Source organism: Oryx dammah, unplaced genomic scaffold (assembly GCF_014754425.2).
Source record: "Oryx dammah isolate SB20612 unplaced genomic scaffold, SCBI_Odam_1.1 HiC_scaffold_19, whole genome shotgun sequence".
NCBI lineage: Eukaryota > Metazoa > Chordata > Mammalia > Artiodactyla > Bovidae > Oryx > Oryx dammah.
Window position 1 is genome coordinate 84,706,357 of NW_024070203.1, and position 19,780 is coordinate 84,726,136.

Below are 19,780 nucleotides of genomic sequence, written 5' to 3' on the forward strand. Positions count from 1 at the left end.
GACATGCATTCTATCATCCCTATTCTTTAACAAGCCAAACATGGCTAATCAATCATGGTCCTTTTTCCCAGTCAGTTCAAAGGAGACCCTAGAATTTCTGTCAATTCAGTGCTTCAGAAAGTCACTACTAGTTCACAGGCAATTTTACTTGTCAATCTGAACTTAATAATCCAGTGAAAAAACTATGCATATCATTTAGAGAGACTGAACACTAATCTAAATGACTAAGAAATGGTGGTAAAAGAATACAGAAAATTATTTAAGAAAGAAGATTTTTTTTTCTTTTCTATCCTATTTATTTCACTTATAAATTATACTTGCTGTTCTCTATATTTTCTTGTAATTATTTCATAATTTAAGTGATGATAGATTGCTAACTAAAAATGTTTGGGTTTAATCAATAGTGAAACAAAAATTTTTCTTTTGTTTCAGAATGTGCTTGCTCTGTCCTTCATTTTTACATCTGAAGTTCCTCTTTTGCCTTCCTTTAATCTAAATGGATGCACATTTTCAGACTGTCCAAAAGAAATAAAACAAAAGAATTGTGTCATGTAGTTGTGGATAATAATTTAAATAAACTTTTTTTTAAGAGAAGCAGTATTTTTTTTTTGTAAATAAAAAAGACATTGTTAATGGCAAAGTTACCAATTCCCTCAAATGAAAATTTAAATACAATGGACATTCTTGAAATCTTTCTGAAAATAAGTGAAGTTTTCTTTTATATGGTACCCCCTCAGGTCTGTCATTGTGCTGATTCTATGACTATTAATATATACTTGTGTTTTAAGCTTCTAAGTAAATCAATCAGTGCAATAAAATTCACATTGTTGTTGAAAACTGAATGAACAGCTAATATGCCTTAAGCAAAATGAGGTAAGCTTGGAGCATGTGCAAAGGAGATAACTAATATATACTCATGGGGGATATGGTAAATGATGAGCTTTATCTACAAAAATCAAAGAAGAATAAAGAAAGAAATTAACCATCAGGTGTGGGTGGGTGATTAACTCCAGACTGTGCAAGCCAGCTCTCTCCTGTGGAATATTCATTAACTTGTTTAATTAAAAAGTATTCATAGATGCCTAATTTAGGAGTGCTTTTTTATACTTCAAAAGGTTTCTGGCAGTTTGTGAATCACTCAAAATTTTTTATAAGAAGGCATTTTCTGTTGATATCAAGTAATTATTGAGAAACAGATTTATATCTCTAACTTCTCAAGAAAATAAGGCATCAGAAATATTTAGGACAAACCAAAACACTATCTTTGGAAAACATGTCTAAATGTTATTGTGTACATTCTCTGTTTTATTCATTCATTCATTCAAGCAATTGGTTAATATAGATGTGGCGTGTGCTTACTTTAAGCACCATCCTAAGAAATACAAGTAGAATGATGCACAAGAGAGAGAATGGTCCTTACTCTCAGTAGACTCACAAGTAAACTGAGAAACCAGTCAGTTGAACTAGTAATCTAAAGTGTTACCAAGGCTGGAAAGTTATGCAGTAAGTGCTCAGGAGGTACAGGATAGACCTGAAATTGTAGACAGAAAAATGGCCCCCAGTGCTGTCCACAGCTTAATCCCTAGAACCTGTGGAATATGTTACCTTACATGGTCAAAGAAATGTTTCAGACTTGATTAAATTAAGAATCCTGCCACTTCATGTGAAGAGTTGACTAATTGGAAAAGACTCTGATGCTGGGAGGGATTGGGGGCAGGAGGAGAAGGGGACGACAGAGGATGAGACGGCTGGATGGCATCACCGACTTGATGGACGTGAGTCTGAGTGAACTCCAGTAGTTGGTGATGGACAGGGAGGCCTGGCGCACTGCGATTCATGGGGTCGCAAAGAGTCGGAAACGACTGAGCAACTGAACTGAACTAGGATGAGATTATCCTGAATTACCCTGGGGTTGGGAGGGGAGGGCTAGGAGTCCAATGTTCCTAGGGTTCTTATCACAGGGAAGCAGGAGGGTCAGAGGCAAAGAAGGAGATATGGTGATGGAAGAAGAGGTCAGAGAGAGATTTGAAGATGTCAACACTGCTGGTTTGAAGACAGACGAAAGGATATGACCCAAGGAATGTGGATGGCCTCTAGAAGCTGAAAAGGGTAAGGAAGTAAGCAGATTCTCCCTGGAGCCTCCAAACAAAGTACAGCTCATCTAGGGTACTGGATGAGGATGGGGGAAATTGAGGGAGGGGAACCAGCTTAGGCTTCAGGACCTGTGATGACAGAAATCACACCTGCTTTGTCATCCTTGAACATATAGCACCCACCGATGTGCCTAGGACTTACTAAATACAAGAAAGATTTGCTAAGTGAACAAAGACCTTCATTAATTAACACAGGAATGAAAGGAAGAATGGGACAAGGAGGCTGAGACTTGGAGGATAATTTGAAGGCAAGAAGGTGGAGATGAGCCCGAAAAATCATGACGCTGAGAAAGATGCTGACAGGGCGCCTCTCGGCAATGACACAATGTGACTACAGTGCTTTGGAACACAATTTACCGAACATGGTAACGGGAAATTTCTTCACATTTGAGCAATTTCTGTTTTCACTCAGAAAAATATGAGGACTTCCATCTCATTGTTTACATGGTTTGTAAGTTGATTTAGTTTATTCAATCAATTCTTCCTCTTCTGCAAAGACTGTTTACAGGAGGGGGTATTATTTATTCTCTTTCTTCTTTCCTACTTCCTCACCCAGCCAACATTTCTCTTTGCTTTAGTTATTTCCAGATCTATTCAGTGGTCCCCCAAACCCAAGGATATCTCCTGGGAGGTTTTCCAGTATCCTTTCCTTTTAGCTACCCTCCTGGATTTCCAGTCTGAGAGTTTCAGAGTTTTGAATCATCATTTGTACTGCCCTCCTCCTTCCCTCAATACCCAAACAGTGCTGGTTATGTTAATTACATACTGAAATCTCTCTTAAGTCCATCTTCATCTCCATTTTCACAAGCTTGCAACCAAAGCAGACAAAAGTGCCACTCTCTGTCACCTCCTTTTTTCTGGATTAGCACCAACCCACCCTTCCTGGCTGTGTTTCTGCAGACTGCATCTGTCTCTGAACTCTCAAATTCCAGCTTTAAGCACCCTTTCCTATACACATTGGCCTTCAACGGGGCCTTGAGGTGCTCTTCTGCCCCTAACCAACTGCATGATCCTGAGAAATTTAGTTATCTATTTTTTTAAGTGAAAGTAAGTTTATTTAGAGAGATACACATTCAATAGGCAGCATACAGACCCCCTCAGAAAGCAAGTGTGGGCCTCAACTTCTTCATCAGTAAAACTAAGAGTATCTTATTACCTATTTGAAAATGATAATTACCATTATCTATTTCATCTATTTAGAAGAATATCCTTTGAAAACTTGGAAGTGCTATACAAATATTAGCAGTGTTAATTTTCATTCACTGACCAAGTGTTCACTGGACAATGAAGGATAATGCAATGGACATTAAAAATGCATCTCTTCCCTTAAAAATATAATTAGGAGGAAAATGTGCATGAATAAAACAACTTTATAACTATATAAAGTGATATGTGACTGAGTGAGGCACGTGGTAGTCTCTCCATGTTACTAAATTTCCATTTTACAGCTGAAGGAACCGAATTCTAAGTGGCACTTCATTGCATATTTGCCTCTATGGAGCTGATTGACTTCTTTTTCTACCTAATAAGTTTGCCAAAGAATATGTCCCTTTGACTTACTTTTCTTCTCTATTAAACCTTGAAGAAAGTATAATATTTGGATTGGCAAACAAGTAGATGGTTCTAGAAGGGAGAATATGAATAAAGAATTAAATCCAGCTGCACTGGGACAACCCAGAGGGATGGGATGGGGCAAGAGGTGAGAGGGGGGTTTGGGATGGGGGTACACATGTACACCCATGGTTGATTCATGTCAGTGTATGGCAAAAACCACCACAATATTGTAAAGTAATTAACCTCCAATTAAAATAAATAAAATTTTTTTAAGAATTAGATGCAGGAATGATTAAATTAGATGTAGAAGCCAAGAAAACTCATTCATCTGACTGGTATAGAGAACTTGTGCAATGTGTAGTAAAAGGGAAATCAGTTTAAGAAGATACGGAAGGGTTTTAGGTGTCAGACTGAGGACTGGGCACTTGATCCTCTGAAGAGATCGCTAATGGATAAGAAGTTTTTTGTTTTCTTTGAGGATTAGTCTGTCATCACAGAATGGAATAAAGCTAGGATGGCAACTGCATCTCAGCTTGTGTGTCAGTTCAGTTCAGTTCAGTTGCTCAACGTCAGGCTCTTTGTGACCCCATAGACTGCAGCGTGCCAGGCTTCCCTGTTCACCACCAACTCCCGGTCAACACCAACCATTTGTAATAGCTTATTATAGGTCCCTGTTTAGAAGATTCTCAGGTTACTTTGGCTCATAGGAGGAAGTGCCTTGATCAATTAATTTTATCTTCTGTAATCACAGGAAACTGGGTGTTCTCTATTCATGGAGTAAGACCAAGACTGTCTCATAGCAGAAAAAAAAATAGGAAAGTCATACTAATCCATCTTGAATACAGTTAAGGACAGAATCAGAGTAACAGAAGTGAAAATGTAAACACAACAAAACCAAGAGTTATAGGTTTTACTATTTAAACTTTGAGAGGAAATCAAGAGCATGAGCAATAAGAGAAACCTGAGCATTTAAAGCACAGGGAAGGGACAGCTGGATGCTGAACAAGAGAGAGAGGTAGGGGAACTCAGGATACTCTGGAGTGTCAGAAGAGAGAGAAGGAGGATACCAGGAAAACATTCTAGTCAACCAATCCTAACTACTATAAAAGGGCAACTGGGTACCTAAGGTTTCCCAGGAACACAGCAAGGGTGACCATGTCGATCAGCTATTGCTCTCTGCAAAGTGGGCCTGATCTAGGGATGCAGAGGTGAGAATGCCCTTGTAAACTTTTCAGGCTAGCAGAAGAGAAAGACTTGCAAGAAACAACCATTAAATAAGTGCTATACCAGGATGATATAAGCATCCTTTCAGAGCCCAAAGCAGAAGAAAGTGAATTTGTCATGAGAAATCAGAAAAGACCAGAGAAGCTAGCATCTGACTGCTATCCTGTTGATGCAGGCCATGGGATTAATATGTATATTTATATGATATTTATTTTATTCTATTCTATATTTTATACATTTATTTGGAGTACTTTAAAGTAATGTGACAGATACTATAATATATGTTTATATATAAACATTCCACATGTTCTTTTATCCACTGTACTTCTAAAAAGTATTAATTTTTCTGCATTAGGGAGGATTATAAACAGAGTTACTATGAACAATCTTGTATATGTTTCCAGCTGCAGATATTAAGAGGCTCCTTTATTACTGTCTTTAGAAGAGCCAAAATCAGTATGTCAGCTTTTCCTGCTTTTTTTTTTAAGCTTATATAGTAGAATTTGAATTTTGTTTTCCTTTGCCTTTTCATTTTGGCCCAGTTACGTTTATAAGACTCATCTAGTTTTCATTATTGTATATGTGTACCATATAATAAATATATCAACTAAAAATTCAAATGTATAAATATTCCATACTTATACATACCAGCTAATTTTTTCTTTCTTTCTTTTTTTTTTTTTTTTGGAAATACGAACTGTTTCCAGGTTTGGATAGTCAAAAACAATACTGTTTGAACATTCTTGTTTATGTAACTTGTTAGAAGGTAAACTGGGGGTGGAATTGCTGGTTTGTGTATCTTGTGTATCTTCAACTTTATATGATATTACCAAACTGTTTTCCAAGGTAGTTGCTACAGTTTACACTCCCACTAGCATTGAAAGAGACTTTTTGTTGCTCTATATCCTCACCAATACTTGGTATTGTCAGATTTTAAAAACTATCAATTGTATATATTGTGTTATTTATTGCAGTTAATCTATATGTCCTCAAGTATTATGAATAACATCAGTGAGTTTAAGTAAGTATATATGCATATGCTCATTAGTAAATTTGAAAATGTCTCTTTTTGTGGAATGCCTGTCCATGTCTCTTATGCATTTTTCTAATAGGTCATCTGCCATTTTTACTCCTTCTCCATTTTATAAATTATGTCTATCTTCTTTTACTCTGGCTTATCTTTACATTCAGAAAACAAAGATCATGGCATCCGGTCCCATCACTTCATGGGAAATAGATGGAAAAACAGTGGAAACAGTGTCAGACTTTATTTTGGGGGGCTCCAAAATCACTGCAGATGGTGACTGCAGCCATGAAATTAAAAGATGCTTACTCCTTGGAAGAAAAGTTATGACCAACCTAGATAGCATATTCAAAAGCAGAGACATTACTTTGCCGACTAAGGTCCGTCTAGTCAAGGCTATGGTTTTTCCTGTGGTCATGTATGGATGTGAGAGTTGGACTGTGAAGAAGCCTGAGCGCTGAAGAATCGATGCTTTTGAACTGTGGTGTTGGAGAAGACTCTTGAGAGTCCCTTGGACTGCAAGGAGACCCAACCAGTCCATTCTGAAGATCAACCCTGGGATTTCTTTGGAAGGAATGATGCTAAAGCGAAGCTCCAGTGCTTTGGCCACCTCATGCGAAGAGTTGACTCAATGGAAAAGACTGTGATGCTGGGAGGGATTGGGGGCAGGAGGAGAAGAGGACGACCGAGGATGAGATGGCTGGATGGCATCACGGACTCGATGGACGTAAGTCTGAGTGAACTCCGGGAGATGGTGATGGACAGGGAGGCCTGGTGTGCTGCGATTCATGGGGTCGCAAAGAGTCGGACACGACTGAAAGACTGAACTGAACTGAACTATCTTTACATGCCTCATATGATGACATTTGGTAAACAAAACTCTTCATAATCCAGTGAAGTTTAATGATAATGTTTAACATTTCTTGTACATATTCTCCTATATTTTCTTTTAAATTTGTAGTTTGTCTGCCACTCTTAGGACTTTGAGCTGGGATGATTTGGGGGATGGGACGGGCTGGGATAGGATGCAGGTCTAATTCCATTCATCATGGGTGTGTGATTGTCTCATTGTATATTAATGACAGTCTTTTGCTCACTGCTCTGCAGTGCCACACTTGTCACGATAAAACACCAATATACGTGAGCTTCTCCTTACTTTTGTGTTCTCTGCTCTGTCCTACTGACCTGTTCATTTATCTCTGAACCAGTAGCCCACTGCACTGACTATTAGGGCTTTATAATACATTTATACATACATAAGAAAACAAGCTCTCCCTCTTGTTCATGTAGTTCAACAGCTGTGCCTATTCTTGGCCATTTCAGTTCTGTACAAAATTTAGAATGAGTTTATCAACTGCCATTAAAATGTCCTATCAGAATTTTAATTGTGACTCAGTTTATATCTATAACAAAATTTGAGAATTGACATCTTTTCAACATTGTGTATTCTGATCGATGGACATTGTATTTCCTTCCATTTTAAAAAATACCATTAATTTAAGTGTTTCAGGTATTCGTAATGCCTCACAATGAATTTTTATACCTTCATCCTTTGTAGGCTGACACATCTGAACTTAATCTCTAAAATAAGTTAGGAGTGTGAAGAGGAAGACAAAGAAGAGAAGACGGAGGAATGGGGAGGACAGAGTAGGAGCAGAGGAGAGGAGGAGGAAGGGAAGGAAACGGCCAGGTGGGCAGAACAGGCGAGAAGCAGGGAGGAACGCGGAGGCAGAGGCAGACAAGGAGGCGAGAGGAAGGGGAGCAGAGGCAGGAGGCTGCAAGGAGAAGGCAAGGGTTTCATCTTCTGTTCTGTAGTCAAGTCAGAACACTTAGATTTCCTTTACACTAACTCACCATTGCAAATGCCACTCAGAGAACTGACCAATGTGCTTTGTTCATACTGAAATAAAAACACATAAAAAGATGAGTAACATTATAAACACTCATTTCTGTCCCTAAAAAAGAACATCATTCTTTTCTCCACAATAACAACAAAAATTAGTCTCCAATAATTATTTTCTCTAGCTTTTTTTTCAGAATGATAAATACAACAAACGGAAATAATAAGCTGGCTCTAAGTTTATGTTAGCTCAGTTGATAATTTATAAAGTCAGACTTTCTTTTCATCAGGAAGTGAATATTTACATGTGTTTTTCATGTATGTATCTAATCAGAAATTAACCTCATTAACACAGGACTCAAAGAGAGAGCCACCAAATGTGTATTTCATATTATACAAAAGTCAGCTATTCATTTAGGGTGAGGTCCATGCATGTTCCTATAAATGGCATTATTGTATTTTTTATGGCTGAGTAATATGAAGTAAGCCAGACAAAGAAAGATAAATATCATATAATATCACTTACATAGGGAATCCAATAAAAAAAAATGATACAAAGGAACTTACATACAAAACAGAAACAGATGTCACAGACTAGAAAACAAATTTACAATTACCAATGGGAAAAGGGTGGGGGAGGGATAAATTAGGAGTCTGCAATTAACAAACACACACTAGTATATATAAAATAGACAGGCGATAAGGACATACTGTAGAGCACATGGAACTATACTCAGTGTTTTGCAATAATACTGAGGGAAAAGAATTGGAAACAAAAGATATATATGTCACTGAATCACTATGCTGTATACTTGAAACTAACAAACCATTGTAAATAAACTATACTTCAATAAAAATAAATAATTTTTTTAAAAATTAGCTGTTCATCTGAAGCTTCATGAAAATATCCAAGAAAAAAATTCCAATTTATGGAAATGCTGGAGAATGAAAATGACTTTATATCCTATAATTAAATTTTTTGAAATTAAAAATAACTGATGCCTTTAAAATTAAAACATGCTATATATTTCTCAAAAATGTCATTGTTATTACTGTTCATGATGATAGTATGATAGTAATTGTTATTACTTGAGTACTTACTGTATACTAAGAACTTTACATTAATCATTTAATTCTCAGAATAATCCTATGAAGTTACTGACATCATTTTCCACATGAAAGTCAGAAAATTTTTAAATTTGGAAGACTTCTAATGATTGAAATGGTTAAATAGTTTGACCAAAGTCATAAAGCTAGCAAGAATAAAGTTAAAACCTAAGTTCATGTCTTTCAACTCTGTACCTCTTGCTCCAGACTGCTACATTATACTACTTTCCCATTAAATCAGTTTTCATCTTGGAGGGTGACCATAGAATATCAGTTTCCCTTCTTAATACCCACTGTGTGTGTGTGTTAGTTGCTCAGTCATGTCCAGCTCTTTGCGACCCTATGGACTGTAGCCCACCAGGCTCCTCTGTCCATGGGGTTCTCCAGGCAACAATACTTGAGTGGGTTGCAATGCCCTTCTCCAAGGGATCTTCTCAACCCAGGGATCAAACCCTATCCAGGGACTGAACCCGTGTCTCCTAAGTCTCCTGCACTGGCAGGCGTGTTCTTTACTACTAATGCTACCTGGGAAGCCACTGGTACTGCACCCACTGGCACAGCTTATATACTTTCAGTCTGATTCTAACAGTTATCAAATAATTTTCCCCAGGTTATTTTACATTTCTAAGTCTCATCTTTTCTTTTTTTTTTTGTAACATTCAGATAGTCAGTTACATCATGGGGTTGACGACAAGCACGTTAGATAACCCAGGTAAAGAGACGAGCCCCTGAAACACAGCCAATGAACATGAGTTTCCTTTTTCTCCTCTTAAAAATACCTTGTCTGAAACCTCTTCTTCAGAAGAATTTCAAATTATTTATATATATACTCCACCCTCAAGAAGGTGGAGCATGACTTCACATTCCCTAAATACAAGCTGCACACAGTGACTTGCTTTCAAAGAGAATAGCATGTGAAAGGGGAAATAAAGTAATTTTATAGAGGAGAAACCTGACAAATACTACTTCATCCAGGAGATCAAGATTAATATCTACAGTGAGAAATAATGTTAATATTATGTACCCTAGATACAAATGTGATGAAAATGGCACTTCACCTCTATAGTTTTCTTCCTAAAAAAAAAAACCCCATATTCCCAGTGCTATCACAAGAAAAAATAAGAGATAGTTTCAACAGAGGGGCATTCTACAAAACATCTGACCAGTACTACTGAAAATTGTCAAGACCATTCAATAAAGGGAAAGCCTAAGAAACTGTCACAGTCAAGAGGAAACTAAGGAGACAGGACAACTAAATGCAACGTGATATACTGGATGGAATTCTAGAACAGAGAAAGGATATCAGGTAGAACTAAGTAAATCTAAATAAAGCATGTGTGCTAAATTGCTTCAGTCCTATCTGACTCTATGCCACCCTATGGACTATAGCTCGCCAGGCTCCTCTGTCCATGGGATTCTCCAGGCAAGAATACTGGAGCGGGTTGTCATGCCCTCCTCCAGGGGATCTTCCTGACCCAAAGATCAAACCCACATCTCTTAAGTCTCCTGCACTGGCAGATGGATTCTTTACCACTAGCACCACCTGAGAAGCCCAGATAAAGCACGGACTTTACTTAATGATTATAATAAATATATCACACTAATGCAAGATGTTAATAATAGAGGAAACTGTGTAATGTGGGGTATATATAGGAACTCTCTCTCTATATATATAGGAACTCTCTCTATATATAGGAACTCTTTATACTAACTACTCAGTTTTTCTGTAAATCTAAAACACTGTTTCAAAAACAAAGTCTAATTTTGAAAAACATCTTGCTTGAGCAAAAGAAAATTTTAGATAAATGGTAGATTGAAACTTCTCTTGCAAGGTGAGAGCACAAAATGGTAATGAATAGTGAATACCTGTAGCTCTATATAATAATAAGCACAAATCCATCAAACACTAGCAGCCTGAGATCCTTCTAAGCTTCTGTGTTCAGGGAGATATTTAATGATGATATAGAGGCTCAGTGGTAAAGAATCCGCCTGCCAGTGCAAGAGACACAAGACACACGGATTCAATCCTGGGTTGAGAACAACCCCTGGAGTAGGAAATGGCATCCTGCTCCAGCATTATTGCCTGGGAAAACCTGTGGACAGAGGAGCCTGGTAGGCTAAAGTCCATGGGGTCTCAAAGAGCTGGACACAACTGAGCATATAGGAAATATAGCAATATAAAAGTATATCATTATATAACCTAACAGAGGATCCTTTTTCTATTCGTGTTTTGAATGGGATGTGAATCTTCCTGCTCTGGAGTGTTTTAAATGTCCATCACCACCATCTGTTGAAAACACAGCTGTCAGAGAAGAGAAAATCGAGGCCCTGGCAGAGCACTCCAGTTGAAGCCACAACTGTGGACTGCTCTGTGCAGCCTGATAAAGGGAGGCAAAGCTGCAGTAGCGATTAACTGCTGCAGACATCTTACTCTAAAACTGAACCTGGAGTAAGTGCATAGTCCTCAAGACAAGTAGATATCCTTGACAGTGTCTGACAAGAATAATACGAAATGCCCCAAAGAGCACTCAAGCTCAAGACTATCCTTTTAACCATTCCAAATAAAGGTTTATCCCAGGTTTCTCTGAGAGCAGGGCTTCCAGATTGCCATCCAAATCCTTGGTATTCCTTTAAAACTCACAACGTACAAATATACATACAATATTTGCATCATTATCATTATAGTGGAACTCAGTTTCAACAAATTCTTCCTCACCATCATAAAGTTCTGAGTTGAAGAATCCTTTTGAGTGCCTTCATCTACTAATAACCTAAATTCAATGAACCTTGTTTGATTTTTAGACTCAATTTTCTGAAATCCCAAGTGGGTAAAATCACATACGTGGAAACTTCTCACAAAAGACTGTGTTAATGAGATTTGTTTCTAAGATATACTAAAGGTAAACACATGTCACTTTGCAATTTCTGAAAACAAGTTGGAACAACCTTAATCTTGCAGGAAAATAAGGAAAACACTATCAACTATTGATAAATAATTAGTAATAAGAATTGCCATATCAGGTACTCTACTAGAAATGATAATGCCCACAATTTAGTATATTATTTCAAGAAGTAAGTTTACATTTTGGAAAAACAAGACCACAAACTTCTTGTAGGTTAATTAGGTTACATGAAGCTCTAGACAGATTTTCCCATAATGCTGTTATACATGGTGGTTATAAAGTCAGCCACAAGACCATACCTGTCTCATATACAGGTATAGAATGGTTTTGTGATGAAAAACAGGCCTAATATATTAATACAACTTGAACAATTAGATATATATCTTCCCCTTTAGCATAAGAGCAAGTTCTTTTCAACCCAAAATCCCAGGTGGTGGCTCCTAATATTCTGATGAAAGTGACATTTAAAAGAACTCAAAGTCTAATACTTTGGCCATCTGATGCGAAGAACTGACTCATTTGAGAAGACCCTGATGCTGGGAAAGATTGAAGGCAGGAGGAGAAGGGAACGACAGAGGATGAGATGGCTGGATGGCATCACCGATTCAATGGGGATGAGTTTGAGTAAACTCCGGAAGTTAGTGATGGACAGGGAAGCCTGGCGTGCTGCAGTCCATGGGGTCGCAAAGAGTCGGACACGACTGAGCAACTGAACTGAACTGAACTGAAGGTCTAATAGCTTCTAAGTAGCTTACCCAGGCAGCTTAGCTCCTAAGTCCTGCTCTTAACATTGCAGAGGTCTTGAAGATTCAAATGATTATGCATACCTCTTTCTCATGCACATTTTATTTGCTATCTCTATTAACTGAGATAATTTGTGGAGATAAAAAATGATGACAATTTAAGACAATGTTATCATAATGAGGCCAACAGTTTATACCTCTTTGAGTCATCTACTGTATTCTCTTTTAGAGGTAGACCTAACTCTTCCTTCTCTTGGTAAAAATATCCTTTAATTTAAGTGAATTGTCTTATTTATTCCTCCCAAGGTTATAGCACCTAGTACACAGGCTTCCCTGATAGCCTAGCTGGTAAAGAATCTGCCTGAAATGTGGGAGACCTGGGTTTGATCCCTGGGTTGGGAAGGTCCCCTGGAGGAGGGCATGGCAAACCACACCGGTATTCTTGCCTAGAGAAGGCCATCGACAAGGGACCCTGGGGTCGCAAAGAGTCAGACACAACTAAGTGACTAAGCAGAGAACAGCACAACACACACGTCCTTCAGATATTTGCTGACTTGAGGCGTGAATGAACAAGTGAATGAACAAGCATGATCACCTAAAGGCTAACTACAAACCAAATAAAAATTATAACATCATATAAGATTTTACTGAGGGAAGAGGCCTCTCAACATTTCTATAATGTATTATAGTTACATGATTCCTTTCTGGGGTATCAAGATATAGGATTACCTGTAGCATAATATAATCAAAAGAGTTGACCTTACCTTTCTGATTTCATCAAGTGGTTGGTTTCCAGTATTTTCTTTTTGGATTATGTTCATTATATCATTATGGAACTTCTTTGCATTCAGAAAAACAAGTGGGTTGTTTACTGAGATAATTTTCACCTGCTGCAGGGTTTCCTTTTAGAGGAAACAAATGAATAGAGTCAGAGTTCTGAATGAAATAAATCCTACAATGAATTGAAACCCTGTAAGTACAAATGTCACTCAATTATGATTGAAAATTTCTTTGCTTATGTTTTCATTATTAAAAATTTTTGGAGGATTAAATATACTACCCTACGTCTGAAGGAAAATAGGTACTTCTTTACTAAGAAACATTAGCAACTGTTAGATAAGAGTGTAGCCTTTCAGAAAATACCCCTTATTCCTACTGAGTTTTGGAGAGGCAAAAGACTATCCAAAGAGTATCAGAAAGACTTATCCTCCTAACAGTACCTCTTCCACTCAATCCAGAAATTTAAAATTCCTTTACCTAGCCATCCCATATCTTTTAAAATGAAAATATGGCCTGAAAGGTCAACTGTCAATCATTTACCTCATAATGATGTAGCCTTCCTTTGCCTGGAAGTCACCTTACAAGTGACTGATAGTTCTAATTGGGAGAAAGAAACCAAGAGGCATTATCAGGAAGGTAATTTCACTTTGGGCAGGCCTAGATTATATTCGATTGCCAGGAGGTAGACAAGACATGAAGAAATGGAGAAGGAAAAATTTCAATACAAAATTTGTCTGCTGCAGCCATTTGCCCAGGTCTTCCTGGCAATACCATCTTTGCCATGACCTGTGGGCTTCCCTGGTGTCTCAGACGGTAAAGAATCCACTTGCAATGCAAGTGACCTGGCTTCAATCCCTGGGTTGGGAAGATCGCTTGAAGGAGGGCATGGCAAACCACTCCAGTATTCTTGCCTGGAGAATCCCCGTGGACAGAGGAACCTCTCGGGCTCCAGTCCATGGGGTCACAAAGAGTCAGACACAACTGAGTGACTAAGCACAGCACAGCACCATGACCTTTGGAGCAGGGGTCTATCTTAGAAACATAGAGAAATGGAGCTCTATGAAATGATAATTCCTTACCAACTAAATAAAGCAGTACTCCTTCAGACACACACAGACAGAGAGAGAAAGATTGGAAAATAATAGATAATGTGAGTTTGGATAATTCATTTAACCTCTCTTACCTTCCTTGTTTTTTAAAGTAAGTAATTTTTTTTAACAAGTTCATCATTAAATAGGTCTGAATTCATTTTTCCCACATGGTATTGTACATGGTCATCTCTTGAAACTGCTTTCCTTTTTTTAAAACAGAGATTAGTTTTAAAAAGTCATAGAAACTGTGAGTTCTGTATAAACTGGTGGATAGTGAGTTAGTTTTCTTTGTTTTGACTTACAAGCTTCAACTTCTTCATAGAATAAAGAATGTAGGCCAAAGAAAGCATAATCAGTCACACATATAGAACAGTATTGTTTTTATAATTTTAAGCTTTCTGAATGGACAGGTTCAGTCCCGATGTAACTGTAAAAAGATTACTTAATGAATAGACTGAAAATACTACAAAATGTTATTAACTTTAATCATTAGTAGTGTAAACAGCCCTATGTTATTAATTGCTATTCAAACTTAAAAACCTATTTTTGAATCCCCAAGAAGGCGGCAGGGATATACAATCATGTCACCTTGCACTAAGGAGAGTGTCCATATATATTTCAATAGAAACTTTGGTTTTAGGAAAGAATCACAAACATTTAAAATAATGGCTTTAATTGTCATTTAAGTGTATCACAGGGGAAAGTGTACTTTAATTAAATAAACATACAAGTGATGCTGGCAAGGTTGAAAGTTATTCTTCATTTTGATAACTCTAAAAACTAGTTTGTACATGACAAGACAAGAAAAAGAGCCATTTCTCTGAAGCAAGCAAACAAAAAGGTTCACAGTGTTTTGTATCCAACAGTATGCATTATATGACAATAGCATGTACATGCTGAGCACCCTAGATCTCTCTTTCTATCCTAAAGAAAATGGGTATTTACATTATTCATGAGCTGTACCAAACTTAAAGAAAGATCAGTTGTATACTCACCCCTTAGTCAGGATAAACTGTCCTGGGGTGTACAGCTTTGGCACTATCATTAAAATTGTTTGCAAAAGGAACAGAGAACTAAACAAAATAAAACATCTTTCTTTGAGAGTGGGGACTCTTTTATTTGCTGTTAAAATCAACAAATACTACTGATAAAGTAAAAACTGGAACAGAGGCCTACAAACATTATTTAAGTAAGCTGACCAATACACATTACAGCTTTAAGAATAAAAGCTATATATGTTACAAGCCCCGACTAGGCAGTGTCAAATGACATTTATTTCTTTGCTTGCTTTGTGATCATAGCCGTTGGAGGTATTTCAGGTCTCGGGGCACTTGACTTCTTTTTCTCTGCAGGCTGTAAAATCTGAAGAGAACACATTAGTGTCTCATCCACACTCATCATGGCACCTGCTTTGTCAAGCTCTCCACAATAACTGGATGCAGAAAACAGAATAACCAACGGTCTCTTTGCAAAAAACGTCTATCCACCATCAACCTCCCGACGGGCTCTACATACAAGATCCAAATCACGTTTATGGAGAAATTTGCAACCACTTCTGCACCAAGTGCAAAGCACGACCCTCTGTCATTTTCAAACACCAGCCAAAAAAATCCTTATCAGGTTCAGACCACAAAAGGTCACAAAGACAATCTTGATCTAAGTCATCGATTGGCTGCATAATTCACCAAATCCACTCCACAGATTGGAGATCTGGTGATAAACCTCCATGACAGCAGAATATTTTCTCATCCAGGATGACTGCTATCTATAAACAGTTAAAGTAGTCTGCGAAAGTTTTCCATACTTTAATGTTATATCTTCTTTTAATTCATCATAAAATTCCTAAATTCTACTGATATTGTCACATTCGTGGTTTCCTCTGAGAAGAAAACAATCTGGAGATATTTGATTTTGTAAGCCAGTAAGAGGCAGAGAGTGTCCAATGACTGCTTTCCCTTGTTCACATAGTCCCCAAGAAACAAGTAATTACTTTTGGAGGGAAACCACTGCACTCAGAAAGTCAGAGCAAATCATACAGGACTGCCCACGGATATCACCTTATATTTGAATGGTGCTTTCAGTCCCAGTAGGACAGTAGCTGGCCAAGAAAGCTCTCTCAGGACTCCAACAATCACAGTCCTCTGATTTCATGCCCCTGTAGCTGGACGTTGTACCAGGCTTGGACCCTCTCTTGCAGCAACCATTGGATGCTGTCAGTGTTGTTCATCTAGATCCTCCATCGCCTTCCGATGCCCACCCTCCCACAGCAGCACTGCCGCTGGCTCCACCGGGATCCTCACTTTCTTTCCCATCCAAGCAGCGCAGAGACGGTGCTGCACCAGTTGCAGAAACCACAGCCGGCCCCCAGCATTGCCTCCTCCTTCTTCTCCTACTGGAATTGTGAGAGCTAAAGCAGGTACATTTTTAAACCGGATAATCTCAAAAAGTTTCTACAGCTACACAACTGTTAAAGCTCTATAAAGTGAGGAGATTTGCCACAACTAAACAATTCAAGAAAATAAAAACCTTTATGTTACCCAAGGAACTTTTAATAAAGAGGAAATCTCTTACAAGACAAAATCAAACATTCAGCCTGTTGTGTTTAGTTATGACAAAGCCCCCACATCTTAGATTGTCTCATTAATCTCACCATATGATTGTGCCAGTATGTTCTGAGTTAGTAAATGCCTATGCTTTTTAAAGATAGGCATTTATTAAAGAATGGAGTTGGGCCAGAAAAGTAATTCTCAATAGAGCTGAAGTCCCTGAGTGGAAAGAGACCTGCCAAATTGTTTCACCTGAAGAAGAAGAGGGAGAGGGGAGGGACAGATCACCGCTACACTTGACGTTAGCTAAAAACTCCACCTTACAGTTCATATTCAAGTCTTTCTCTTAGTGTTTTCCTGCTTAGTTTTGATACAAAACATTAAATAACCAGTGAGGTGCAATGTTCTAATAAAGTTAAGATTTCCAATGACATGATTATTATTCAGATAGGTAACTAGACTGGAATCAATCAAGTGCAAGACATGGAGAAACTGTGGCACTTTCATCTTCCTGCAAATCCCCTTATTTCCTCACACATTTAGCTTGAGGAGAAGGTGTGGATTAGGTACAATTTATTAATGAGAGATCTTTAAACTGAAAAATAGTCAAACTTGAATTCTGCTTCAAAGCTAAGAATGCCAAGGCTATGGTACACAGCTTCATGTGTGGGGTGGATACAGAGGCCTGAGTCAGTCTAGGACTTGGCACCTGAAAATTTTAAAGGAAGAAAAGAAAGGGACAGGAAAGAAAGAAAGGTAACATTGGTGGAAAACTTGAGCCTGGGACACCTTCAAAGTCTTTGAACTCTGATAGCTTTCTATGACGCAAATCTTTCCACACTTGTTAAAAACACAAGCCGTTTCCCTGGGGGTCAGAGAAGGACTCCTGTTGCTTACTTTTTACTTCTAGTCTACTTAGAAATACCCTGACACTGACCCTTCTGGTAGGAGTTTAGTTCTGTCTGTTCTGAGGACAATCATGAGATATTAAAACAAGTAAAAATGAAAAATAGAGATAAAAAAGGTTAGTCAAACATCACAAAGCAGTTTCAAAGTAAGGCCAATTTTTTTAACTGACAAGAATTTCAGTCAACATTTTCTTTCTTCACCTTAAACTTGTGTCATCCTTCAGAATAAGAAGCTAGAATTCAAACACCATTGGCCTGCCTAAACATGGATTGCGTGCGTGCCTGCTAAATCACTTCAGTTGTGTCTGACTCGGTGCAACCCTACGGACTATAGCCAGCCGGGCTCCTCTGTCCATGGGATTCCTCAGGGAAGAATACTGGATTGGGTTGCCATGCCCTCCTCCAGGGGATCTCAGACCCAGGGATCGAACCTGCATCTCTTACATCTCCCGCCTGGGCAGGCGAGTTCTTTACCACTAGCACTACCTGAGGGTGAGATAATGTATATGTCATTTCCTTAAAAAGGTGTCCACTGTGCAAGAAACCAAGCCTAGAGTCGTTAATTACATTCTGCTGATAGTAAGATTCATTGACTGTGTTAACAAAATACCATGATCCCACTTTTCTTTATTCCCTTCCCCGTTCCCCATCTTCCACCACCATTTAATTTGGAATAGACTACTAGTTTGCTGCTGCTGCTGCTAAGTCGCTTCAGTCACGTCCGACTCTGTGAGACCCCAGAGACAGCAGCCCACCAGGCTCCCCGTCCCTGGGATTCTCCAGGCAAGAACGCTGGAGTGGGTTGCCGTTTCCTTCTCCGATGCATGAAAGTGAAAAGTGAAAGTGAGGTCACTCAGTCATGTCTGACTCTTCGCGACCTCATGGACTGTAGCCCACCAGGCTCCTCCGTCCATGGGCTTTTCCAGGCAAGAATACTGGAGTGGGGTGCCATTGCCTTCTCTGGACTAATAGTCAGGACTTCCCTATAGCTCAGATGGTAAAGAATCTGCCTGCAATGCAGGAGACCCCTGGGTCAGGAAAATCACCTGGGGAAGGAAATTGCCAACCACTCCAGTATTCTCAGAGAATTCCATGGACAGAGGAGTCTAGTGGGCTACAGTCCATGAGGTCGCAAAGAGTCAGACACGACTGAGTGACATACACACAAATTAACAGACACGTCAAATGGAAAAGAGGTTTCCAAATAACTGAACTAATCTGGACCATGATTCTACTGTATTTTCATGTGCCCTGTTATTCTCTTATTTGAATGCTGATACAAGATTTCTGTTGTTGTTCTATTGATTTGTTGCATGTTGACTGCCATATATATAGTGGTCAGATATACTTTTAAAAGTTCAAACTAATCAAAAATAGAATTATCATTATAAAATTAGTAATTTATCTGCTTCTTATACCTTGAAACTATCTGACCTACAAAAATTATTAATTACACAAAGGAAAAGGGAACTAAACTTACATCATCCATTTCTGTCTTCACTTTAAATTCCATCTCTTTCATATTTTTTGTACTCAGAGTATTTGCTCTAGAATGAAAGCATATATAAAATATATAATTTCCAAGTTACTACATTAATCACAACAAAGTAAAAAGGATGAGTCACTTTATTATAACAATTAGAAAGTATCCAGAGTGGTTTCCATGCTACATCCCAACTGTTCATAAGACAGTGGTAAATGTGTGTCTCTCTGGGATCCTCAAAAATAAAGTAACAGCTGCTGCTGCTGCTAAGTCACTTCATTCGTGTCCGACTCTGTACAACCCCATAGACAGCAGCCCATCAGGCTCCCCCGTCCCTGGGATTCTCCAGGCAAGAGTACTAGAGTGGGTTGCCATTTCCTTCTCCAATGCATGAAAGTGAAAAGTGAAAGTCAAGTTGCTCAGT

General features: G+C 38.4%; 1 protein-coding gene and 1 pseudogene across 1 annotated transcript in view; both read right to left on the reverse strand.

Annotated features, from left to right (window-relative positions):
- The window catches only part of SLC26A7 (solute carrier family 26 member 7), a 148,140-nt gene that overhangs the window by 21,799 nt on the left and 106,561 nt on the right, over positions 1 to 19,780 (reverse strand). The window contains exons 13-15 of the mRNA XM_040261102.1: positions 19,354 to 19,420; positions 13,313 to 13,450; positions 7,810 to 7,855 (exon numbers count right to left, since the gene is read on the reverse strand). Of these exons, the coding sequence (XP_040117036.1) occupies positions 7,810 to 7,855; positions 13,313 to 13,450; positions 19,354 to 19,420 (251 nt within the window). The remainder of the gene's footprint in view (positions 1 to 7,809; positions 7,856 to 13,312; positions 13,451 to 19,353; positions 19,421 to 19,780) is intronic.
- LOC120879109 lies at positions 15,692 to 16,570 on the reverse strand (annotated as a pseudogene).